Source organism: Eumetopias jubatus, unplaced genomic scaffold (assembly GCF_037043125.1).
Source record: "Eumetopias jubatus isolate StellerSeaLion01/CBP00866 unplaced genomic scaffold, mEumJub1_p1.0 scaffold_6, whole genome shotgun sequence".
NCBI lineage: Eukaryota > Metazoa > Chordata > Mammalia > Carnivora > Otariidae > Eumetopias > Eumetopias jubatus.
In genome coordinates this window covers 40,255,338-40,267,359 of record NW_028274812.1, presented here as the reverse complement: position 1 = coordinate 40,267,359, position 12,022 = coordinate 40,255,338, and the positions used below count along the sequence as shown (strand labels likewise).

The window sequence follows — 12,022 nt, the reverse complement described above, 5'->3', positions numbered from 1 at the left end:
TCTTTGGTTTGATGCAATATGAACGCTCACAATAATTTGAATGCCTTACTGCTTCTGAATAGCATAAAATGCATATTCTGCCATCATCCTTTCAGGATCCATGTTAATATTAATATCAACATTAATATTAATATTAACTATTTAAGTCTCCCAATCCAGTATTTTAAAAGAAGAAACTGATTTTATAAAATCTCAGGAAGAATGGGGGCACGTGGGTGGCCCAGTTGGTTAGGCGTCAGACTCTTGGTCTTGGCTCAGGTAATGATCTTAGGTTCCTGAGATCTGGTGCTGCACTCAGTGGGGAATCTGTTTCTCTCCTCTTCCTCTGCCCGTCCCCCTGCTTGCATACTCTCGCTCTCTCTCTCAAGTAAATAAATCTTAAAATTTTTTTTTTAATAAATAAAATCTCAGGAAGAATAAATAAGTGATAGGTGAAAAGCACAAAACTATACCATCTAAGTACATGATCTCTTTCTCTGATATTCTTTGTCTTTTGAAATTATTAACAAAAACATTAATTATGTAGTCATATACCTAAAGACCCATTCATTCATTAAAAAATGACAACATATGGTCATGATTGTGAAAAATTCAAATCATTCAAAACTGGGTCAACTAATTCAAAATCATTAACAGTGGCAATATAAACTAATACAACTTATATCAGGGAACAATTAGAAATATTTATAAAAATTCCATTGGATATATCACTTCACTAAAAAATTTTACTGCAAGAAATTTTACTCCAAAGATAAATTCACAAAACTAGATTGGTAGATATATTTATTTTTGAATATCATTACAGAAAGCCTTTAGACAACTTAAACACACCAGTCAGAGATTAGTTAAGTAATCTGTACAACAATACAATAGAATACTATTAATGTGGAAATTCTTCATGTGCTGAGATTAAACAATGTTCATAATACATTCTTAAATAGAAAAATCTAGGGAAAGTGTAATTTATAGTATGTCATGATTTGTGTAAATAAATGGAAGTGGGGATATATATGTATTTATTTGTATATATGTATGTATATGTGTGTATATATGTATATATGCTATGTATATATATATATATATATATATATATATATATATATGGCTAAAATGAGACAATAAGGAATAACAGTAATTACCTACTGGATATTTTGGGAATGGGAACTGGTAGAACAGGAAAAAAGAGAGGAGAAGGAGGACGATTTTCACAGCCTCCTATAGTGTATGCCTCAGTGTTTGAACCAGGCCAGCTATCATATTTTTTTTAAAATCAAACAGTATTTTTTAAAGAATTAAGCTAACATTTTTATATTTTATAGTTAAGAAAAGATATCAAGTTGAAATTCATAGTTTTCAGTAAAATGTAATTTGTGTAATTTGGCAAGAATTTTTACAATACTATACACAGTGAATCAACTTAATCAATATGACAAATGACATTAATATTGACACCAGTGAAAGGGGCTTGTTAATTACGAAAGCAATACTATTTTGTTAATACTGCTGTATTATAACCATAAGAGACTCTTAACTATAGAGAACAAACTGAGGGTTGCTGGCAGAGAGGTGGGTGGGGGATGGGCTAAATGGGTGACGGGTATTAAGGAAGGCCCTTGTGATGAGCACTGGGTGTTGTATTTCAGTGATGAATCACTGAATTCTACTCCTTTTTGTTTCAGGAGTAGAATATAGTGTAATATGTAATATTACACTATATGTTAACTAACTAGAATTTACATAAAAACTTGAAACAAAAAAATACTGTTATAATAGCATGTTTGACAATCCTATACATATTGGTTATAATAGTTAGCAAAATGTATGATTGTCAACAATAACACGACCCTTATGTCAGATAAACTAGATCTTACTAGAAAACCACCAGCCTGAACAGTACTAGGAAATAAGATGAAAAACACTTATATGCTTTGTTTTAATTTTTAATTTAATAAAAATAGTGAATTAAGACAATGTAAAAGCACCTGTTTTTATAGATGGAGAGTTCTTTTCTTGGTGTTCAGCTTTTTCTAGAAAGAGAAATTAAAATTAATTGGCAATCTGTGGATTGTTTGCATAGAAAGCATTTCTTATTTATGTGTTTGCAGGTGATCCGCAGTTTATGTGGGAAGCATGCCCTCAAAGTTATTTGCATGTTGGAACACAGAAAGCACATGGCCATCGAAACACATTGTAAACAAGGTCAGGTTCATTCTCGGGGCATCCTGTAAGACAGTATGATGCTACCAGCCCTCTTGAGACCCTGGGGTATAGGGAGAAGAGGATAGAAGATGAAAGAAAGAGGAGAATAAAAAGAGGATTTTTCTTTCCCTGCTGAAGGTAGAGTCATTCCTTGGGGCTACTTTAAAGCAGATGACATCTGCCTTTGGCATTTTACAAGCTCCCCTTTTTACCCTCTGAGCCCTTCTAGCTCCTTTCCTGCCAGTCAGAAGCAGTTCGTGCTGGACACTAGTTTCTTGTTGAAAATTTAACCCGGACCCGCCCTATATCAGAAAGTATCACATTTTGTATTTTCATTTTCCTGGACCGCCCTCTCTTTCCAGGTCCATTTAGAACTCTCACAGATGATTCTCAACTGAGTCTAGGACAGGACAAATGGAATCAAATGTGTCATTGGTATTCCCCTTAGCCCTCTGAAAAATAGTGGAAATAAAAATAATAGGAGAGCTCTCTCTCTCATCAAAAGTGGAATTTCAAATGAAGCCATTATAGGGTAGGATACTTTGAATGGAGTTGAGAACAGTTGGAAATAGAGCCGATCACTGCCAAGTATTAGTTCTTTCTAAACACCCCCAGGGTTAACCCTCCCGAGCTATTATTGATATCTACCTGTTCTTTTCTTCCCCCACCTCTGAATTTGGAGATTTGAAAAGTACTACTATTTTTCCCCAACGTCATGCACCAACAGTGAAGTAGATGGGAAGATGCAGGACCTATGTTGTCACAAGACTAAACTAGATATTTGTAAATTAGAGCTTGACAGCATGTAAGAATAAGACTTTCACGAACTCAATTTGCATAAATGTTAATATTATATAAACATGCAATACAAAATAAAATTGAAAAGCTGATATTCAACTTATTAAACTGGCATAACAACAGCACTGCAAAAGTATGGATTACAGTAACAATAATAATATAAAACATGATTTCAAAATACATGCAACAGGTTCTAGAATGTGAATATATTTTTTTAGGCTGCATGCGTTTGCACTTTACCTCCTGAAGCCACTTATATGGTTTCCTAACTGATCTCACCACATTCATCTTTGGACTGTGTCAATCCATTTTTCATATAGGATCCAGGGAGTATTTGACCAACATGCTTTCATGGAAGTTGTGTTTCATAAATACACAGCATTCAAGGACCAACATCACAATTTGGACACAATTTTGGACTTATTTACTACCTGTGTGATAATGAGCCCATGTTCATGCCTTTCTGAGTCCAATAGTCAGCTTTTAAACTCTCTGTCACTATAATTCTGAATCATTCCTGAGCAGTAAAATGGATGATCTTTTAAGTTCATACTCATCAGAAAAGTCCATGATTTTAAGGAACAAGTGGCAATATGATTATAATCTCATGGAATTCTAACTACCAAAGTCTACCTACAGTACAATAAATATTACTTAAACCAAAAACAATATGTGGTTCATAACACTGATGATTGTTTCATTTTCCTTTGTTATTCATTATGTGTGTTTGAGAGCTTGCCAGTTCACTCTTATTTCTTTGTAGTATTTTATAGTCTACACGGACTTGCTCTTTTAGGATTAGTAATAGTGATAGAACTCCCAAAGATTTCTTCTGTATAACTATAGCAAAGTATTAATTAGTAGTGAAGGGCAAAGATGTCAAATCAAAGCTATAGCAAAACATTATTTTATCATCTATACAGGTAATTTAGATTAAGGCAACATTAAAATGAACAATTAAAGAAAAAAAAAAAAACAAGCAAGTTGTTAAAGTTGAAATAGCCAAGCAATGCTTTTCAAATTTTATCCTTTTCATCTCTTACTTGCTGGTTTGGGCTTGACTGTTGGAGAATGGGGAAAAGTAAATGGCATATGGATGAGCGCAAACCATTGGAAAAAATAACTCTTTAGCTTCTGTATTTATTTCTTCTTAGTTTTAGGTTCTCTTCTTATATTAAGCTTATTCCATTCTCTCTGAGCACTATTATTTTACTCTCAGCAAATATTATCAATCACACAGCTTGCTGAAAAGTTATGACACACAAAAGGTATGCAAAATTTAAAACAATCTTTACATTTGGCACACAAATACATTGGGCTAGCTTCTTGAAAATCCCCAAATACCCATATAACTAAATGAGATCCTCAGGGGGCCACAATAACACTTTAGGGTGCAAATTAGAGGAATGCTGAAATTATGAGCTTTGACAGTGGCTTTAATAGAGTACAAGGAAAGTGTGAGGTGATGTGTAAATGACCTTATAAGGTTTCTTTCTTTCTCATGTGTTAATAGTCTATAATTTTATAAATAATCAGTTGTTTCCTGAATTCTATTTTCCTCTGAGAAACTGTATTTAAATCTTGATTAGCATGATTATCTTAGTTAAACTGAAGAAGTACTTCAAGACTTTATCCTTTGAAATGATTTTTTTAGTAAGAAATGGGACTCTATTAACTGCCAGTTGCCCAGGTGGATAGAATTTCCATCTTGGAATTCAATGGAAGGGATTCAGTGATTTAGGATGTCAGTTGATATGACATTCATTCATCTCTATAGGAAAGAACTTCAGAATGGCAAGAGTGTGTGCACTCCTTTTTTCTTCTCACATGAAATACTGAGAGATGGACTATTTTAATAGTACATGTTCATACAACCACATAACTGTTTCTGAAGCTCTCATGAAAGGACATTATTATTTTTTTTTAAAGATTTTATTCATTTATTTGACAGAGAGAGAGAGAGCGAGAGCAGGAACACAAGCAGCGGGAGTGGGAGAGGGAGAAGCGGGCTTCCCCCCAAGGGAGCCCGATGTGGGACTCGATCCCAGGACCCTGAGATCATGACCTGAGCAGAAGGCAGACCCTTAACGACTGAGCCACCCAGGTGCCTGAAAGGACATTATTCTATCTAATACACAAACAGCAGATTTCATAGTTTTGGATTCCTGTGATTTTACAATTTGAGGAAGGGCGGTTTTAAAATAAGATTAAACACCTAGCAGCATATGATAATCAATGTATTACTTGGATTACCTCATGAGTTATATGTAAGTTTAGATCAATCACAAATAATTAAATTACATCACTCTGTATTCCATTGTTAATTTTATTGATTGTATCTTTCAGTTATTTACAAGAATTCACAATCTTAAAATTTATGGCACTAAAACTCTACACACAACAGTGAAGATGTGTGTGTGTGTGTGTGTGTGTGTGTGTGTGTGTGTGTACCCACATAACATAAAGCTGATACACAGAAGGAAAATATGAAATATCTTATTTACCTGTTTTTTCTATAGTGGTAGCTTTTATCTGCTTGACAACTTTTTTTTCTGTGATACGAAAAAATGTTAACACAAGTAGAAAATTTAAATGCATCAGTATAAAATAGTGACATGTCAACTTTGATATTTTGTATTCTCTTTGAAAAACACCAAAACTGAGAAAAACTTAGCTGTTTTTTCAGTAAAGCAGCAAGTCATTCTTCTATTCAGATTGGATGGAGCACAAAGAAAATGCGTCCAACTGCAGACATCCTTTGCAGCTATCCTGCCATAAAAGTTTTCCAATTGGAATCATCCCCTGACCTACCAATACACACTCTACCCCTTGCCTTCACTGTTTTTCACTGTATTTATCTACACAGGGGTTGTTTCATAAAACAATAATCCTTTTTTAATAATTGAATTAGAACAGGAAGAAGCATTTTTTTTTTTTTTCCCTGTGCAAGATTCCTCCCTGGGAGCCTGGGATTAGCTTAGTGACCCAAGTTTTTTATGGTACAAAGCTGGGGAAGGGCAAAAGGGATACATTTATGGTATGTCTTCTGTCCTCTATGCTTTTATAGATGTAGTCAAAGAGATTTGGGTCACCGTAGAGAGATTATTACAATCATCCTATGTAAAATTAAAACTTTTCAATAACATAAGCAGTGGGAATAAGTCAATGAGAAAGTTTCCCTGGGAAGCAGAATTTAGAATATGAATATTACCACTAAAATAAAAGAAAGGTATGACTGGAAGACAGTGTGCTTGCTGTACTGTCAGAGACTAAATTCTCTCACTCTCTGTATTTCAGCTCAAAATGACTGACATTTGGGACAGTCAGGAAAGTAACGGGAAGTTCTAAAAGTTATTTCTAAGGTTCTGTCTCTAAGCTGGAGACAGCTATTCTTGGCTCCTCACATCCCAGGTCTGCTTTTTCTATTCCTGCTGGTGTCTCATATACTTTAAAGCATAGGCAAATGAAATCAAATGGACTCAAATCCATTTTAAACAGTTTGTCTACAGTAAAAATTTTGAAAGTGTAAGCAAATATTTCCTAAGATATGCTTAGAGAAATTATGTTTTTAACTTATTAAAGATTCTGGCCTAACCACATTCATAACTTTGGCTGAATAATTCAGCCTGGAATGAAGAACAATATTCTACAGAATAACTGAGACTTGGGACTGCCTCCAAATTAAACTCATATTTAATTAGCATAAATGAAAACTTAAAAGTTTTTATTCTTAAAAAAATTGATAAATTTGTTTTGGTAAGTTCTGTATGTCTTTTTATGAGCAGGACACATTGGTTTACCTCTACTATCTCCAAAATGTAATTACGACCAGGGATGAAAACCAAAGAGAATGAAGCAAAGATGGAAGAAGGAAGGAGGGAAGGAAGCAGGGAGAGATGTTGATTTCCTTTTCTTGGGATTTTTGGAAGCCAAGATGATCATGTTTGAATGAGCCATTCTGAATTATAAGTTTCCCAAGGATGTCTTGCCCCAAACAGGACAGAACAAAAGAAACTATAGAGCCCATTCACCTGAGTGCTGGCAGTGATGATCTTTGTACTAAGCTAAATCTCTGATGGGAAAGGACAGACTAGCTATCCAGTTACACTTGACAGGTCAAATCCTCAGTTCAAAACACATTGTGAAGATGACTGAAATTGGAGATGTTCTAGAAGTTGGATGACTTAAGACATGAATCATCCCTGAAAACTTTAGCTTCCACATTAAGCTCTTCATCCTGCTGAAACTGGAACAAGGAGAGACAATTTGATACTACATGTACCACCTGCAAAATACCTGGTTTCCCACGAGAAACAGTCTTTTCTGGTTTCACTATGTCTTGTTCTGAAAATAATAAAAAGAAAATCTTTTCAGATGTTTAGAAGCTTTGTAAATTAATGTATGGTGATTTTTTTTCTGTTTCATAAGCCAGTGGATAACAGACAAATTTCAACAAATGTGTCCATGGAGAAAAACTCTGTCTAAATTTTCATGTCATTTTAATTTATACGAAAAACTTAAAGGTTTCCTTTGCATGAAACAGTATACCAAGAATTCTTATTTACATTTAAGTACTTATAATTTCCAAGGCATAGGTTGTAATAAAGCATAAATGCCAAAATATAGATAGCAAATATATATTACTGAAAATATTTAAAATTTTCTTGTCAAAGGTTATTTTGACAAGATGAAATTAATATATATACTATGCATTTGAGTTTTTTCAGATGAAGTGCAAAAGGAAACATTTATGTATGAAAAAAACTGGAATCAATTAAATTACCTGCGAAATTGTGGTGTTTTATAATAATAACTAAAAGTTTTAAATGGCATTAGGCCTAAGTAGAAGTTTTAAATGGTATTGGGCTTCTGGTTTAAAAAAGAAATAAGGAAAATGCAAAATGTTTCCATCTGGTAACATTCATCTGCAGCAAAAAAAAAAAAAAAAAAAAAAACCAAAAATACAGTCAGGAAAATAAATCATAAGACAGTACTTAGGGAGTGCCCGGCTGGCTCAGTTCAAAGAGTGTACAACTCTTGATCTCCGGGTCATGAGTTCGAGCCCCATGTTGGGTCTAGACATTGCTTAAATAAATAAAAAAAAACTTTAAAAAAGAAATAAAAATTAAAAAAATAAGACAGTACTTAGGCATTTATAAGTCTTGATACATTAAAAATATATTATTTTTAAGAGCAACTAGAATCAAGCTTATGATCAGTTGCTGGGTAAGCTTTGGTGAGAATTAAAGGAGCAAGATAGTATTGTATGTATATCTAAACTTGGATTCTTGAATTTGTTGATATTGAGGAATCCTGCTGTGTAATTTTTTACAGTGAAGAAATAGTTTCCATACACCTTGAGGGTTCTTTTTTTAACTTGCCTCAGGTCAGTAGCTAGCTGGTACCAGAGCCAGGACTTAAACACTAAATAGCAATGTAAACTTGGAAAGGTCACCCTGATATTAGGTCAATGTTACCTCTTAATAAAATGATCGTTAGCCTGGGACAATTTCTTAGTGGGAGTTTTGAGTAAATCGAACATGGGCAGAATCCTAGCTCCAACATTTATTAACTTGAAAATCTTGGACAAATAACTTATTTTCTGAATTTAGTCTATTGAACTGTTTCCACAGACATTAAATATGGATAGTAAGTGTCCTGTTGCATGTCTCTTATAATGATATATTGGAAATAAAAATCCTACGCTATTTCTAAGTTATAATAGATGTCTCATAAATTCTTGTCATTTTTCTCTCAAATCCCAGTAGTCTATGATTCTGACTCTGCTATGTCACTGGAAATAAGCCTACAAATTAAATATGATCATACTAGGGTTTGAAGGACTCCAAGAGATGTCTCCTGAAACCTAGAGTGTCTGCTGCGGTCCATTTAAAAACATTCTAGATGTTCTCACTTACAGAATATCCCCGTTCTCAGCTAATCCAGTCCTGTGAAAGCATACTGAGCAACAGAGTAGGAAAAATAATGAGGCTCTGGGAGACTCTGTAAATCTCCAGTGGTGGGTGTGGTAAGTCTCTTTTAATTCTAAAATGGAGGCAGGATCAGTTCTGTGTCTATTTAAGAATAAAATATTTTTACCTGGTTTTAAAGCTTCCTTTTTAACTTGTGACTCTAAAGGGAAAACAAAGGCAGAAATTTTATAATCTGAAAAAATAAACTAGAGCACAAATTCAATTCTGGAAATTATTTTATTTTGTTTACCATAATTAAAAAGGCAGAATTTTACTAAAAATTATTTCAGTTTCCTGCCGGTTTGTTAGTGCTGGTCTATTAAACATGCAGTAGTTAATATCATGCAACGTACTTATCTGCCATTAAGCTGTTGCTACTGCTAATTGATTTCAAGTCGAATTTCCTATGTTTTCTCAAGATGATTATTGTGGAGTATAGTTTCAGTGTCAATATAAGTGATTTGATGGCAGGAATAAGAAGAGTATTTTTGAAATATATTTAATTGAGTACTCATATGATTTAGAAATTTCGACAAATAGTGTTATGGCTTGAATCGTATCCCACAAAAAGATATGTTGAAGTTCTAACCTACCATACTTCAGAACGTAATCTTATTTGGAAATAGGATTGTTACAGACGTGACTAATTAAGGTAGGATGAGGTCATACTGGAGCAGGGTGGGTCCTTAATTAATCCATCTGACTGGTGTCCTTATAAGGACAGGAAAAGAGACAGAAAAAGACACACACAGGGAGAACAAGTCTATGCGATGATAGAGACAGAGCTTGGAGTGATAGATCTACAAGGCAACAAACAGCAAGGATTGCTCACAAACACCAGAAGCAAGAAGAAACTAGGAAAGATTCTCTTCCACATGTTTCGAAGGGAGCATGGCTCTGCTGACATCTTGACTTTGGACTTCTAGAACTGTGAGAGAGTAAATGTTTCTTGTTTTAAGCTACCCAGTTTGTGACACTTTATTCCAGCTACCCAGGGAAACTAATAGATTTTGATACCAGGAGATGGGTTGCCGCTGTAACAAATACATATAAATGTGAAAGTGGCTTTGGAATTGGCTGATGAGTTGAGACACTTGTTAGAGAAAAAAAAGAAAAAAACCTACATTGCCTTGAAAAGGATATTGGCAGAAATATTGACAAAGTCTATTCTGCTGAGGACTCAAGAAAATTAAGAAGAGCTATAAAGAAAACTTCTGACAATTTATGTATACCCTCATCAAATACATATATCAACGAAATGTTGCTGGAAATAAGAATGTTAAATGTGCTTCTGGTGAGGTCTCAGAAGGAAATAGGGGACATGTTATTGGGTCCTGCCAGGGTGATTTTTGTTATAAAGTGGCAGAGAAATTGGCTGAATTGTGTTTCTCAGTTGGGTGGCAGTGAAACCATGCCCCATAGGGTCAATGAAGTTGAAACTAGCAGAAGCTTGTTTTTCAGAGAATGGTTTCCTTCTAGTTAGCTATTATGTTTTTTCAGACTCCACTAACAGATCCACAAGTTGTCCATAGAGGCCTGGACTCAAGGTCAACTGATACGGTTCCAACCTATGAACAAGCAAGGCTCTGAATTTCTTCTGAGATAACAAGCCTAAGACCCCATCTAGGTTATACCAGCATTCAGAGCATGCCCACAGTCCCTTCTCCTCATCCTAAGAGAACCTCCTGATATCGGGGGCTGAATTTTGCCTTGTTCTGGTGTTAAGTCTCCAACCCAAAGTGAACATGAGACGGATGTTACATATATGTTTGCTCAGTGCACCTGCTCCAGCTTCCTCATGAATCATCATCTTTTCCCACCCTTTTCATCAATATGTATGTAATCTACTACCCTGAATTTCCCGTTTAAAATCCCTTGCTTCCTAACTAGGAAACTGGAAGATGGTCTTTGGACCTCAGTCTACCATCTCTCCAGGTTGCCAGCCTCTTGAATAAAGCAACCTTTCCTTTGCAACCAACATTTGTCTCTGGAGTACTGGCTTTCAAGCTGTGAGCAGCCAAACTTGGGTTTCAATAACTGAAGGTAGAATTTGTAAGTGAAGAACATGGATACCTAGCCAAAGAAATTTCCAAGTAAATTGTGGAAGGTGCAGCCTGATTTCTCCTTGCTGCTTATAATAAAATGTGAAAGGGAAGATAAATTGAGGAGTGAAGATAAACTGAGAAGCAAGAGGAATCGGCCCTTGATGATTTGGAGAATTCTCCACTTATGGAGACAGTGCACCCTGGAGACAGGGCCAAGAGAGTGACTGGACAAATTTGCAGATACAATCTACCACCTCAGCAGAAGGCAGGAGTAGAGATGTAGTTATGAGGAAGGCTCTTTGGAGAACCCTCTTGTCCAATTCGATCATCATGAATTGAACGCAGAACTGGTCATGTTTTTGAGAATTCTATGCAAGTAAAACCAATGTGCCTGACAGAAATAGAGAGAGAATGAAATGAAGGAATAACAACTCTAAGAGCAGAGTCACAACGCACAACCTGGGTTGATGGGAACTCCTTGGGTAGAGAGGGCCAGGCTGTCACCCAGGTGGGCTAGAAAGGCAGACCCACCACCCTACCAGACCCAGAGGATGGTGTATTCAGCCAAAGAGGATATCCTCAGGTCCTGACATCTAATGGAATTTTCCCCGCTATGTTTTGGATTTACTTGGCACCCACAATTCCTTCTTTTCCTTTTATTTTTTTTTTCCCCTTTTGAAATGGGAATGTCTAACCTAGCTTGTCCCGCTGTTTTATTTTGGAAGCAGATAACTTGTTTTCTGATTTTGCAGATGGAGAGAAATTTTCTGCAAGAAGAATCAATACCCTGGGTTTCACCCATAAATGTTGAAGATGATGAGATTTGGACTTTGAATTGATGAACTGTTGGACTTAGTTGTTGCTAAAATGGTTATGACTTTTAAGGATGTTAGAATGAGGTGTATGTATTTTGCTACATGTGAAGGACATGCATTTTGGGGGGACCAGAGGATAGGCCTTTACGGGTTGAATTGTGTCCTCTCAAAAGATGATAGGCTGAAGTCCCAA

General features: G+C 35.3%; 1 protein-coding gene across 1 annotated transcript in view; it reads right to left on the bottom strand.

The window, feature by feature from the left end:
* Positions 1-12,022, bottom strand: part of TRDN (triadin) — a 327,015-nt gene that overhangs the window by 31,464 nt on the left and 283,529 nt on the right. The window contains exons 27-32 of the mRNA XM_088023743.1: positions 9,103-9,129; positions 7,704-7,733; positions 7,294-7,341; positions 5,502-5,549; positions 4,041-4,058; positions 1,983-2,027 (exon numbers count right to left, since the gene is read on the bottom strand). Coding sequence (XP_087879869.1) covers positions 1,983-2,027; positions 4,041-4,058; positions 5,502-5,549; positions 7,294-7,341; positions 7,704-7,733; positions 9,103-9,129 — 216 coding nt within the window. The remainder of the gene's footprint in view (positions 1-1,982; positions 2,028-4,040; positions 4,059-5,501; positions 5,550-7,293; positions 7,342-7,703; positions 7,734-9,102; positions 9,130-12,022) is intronic.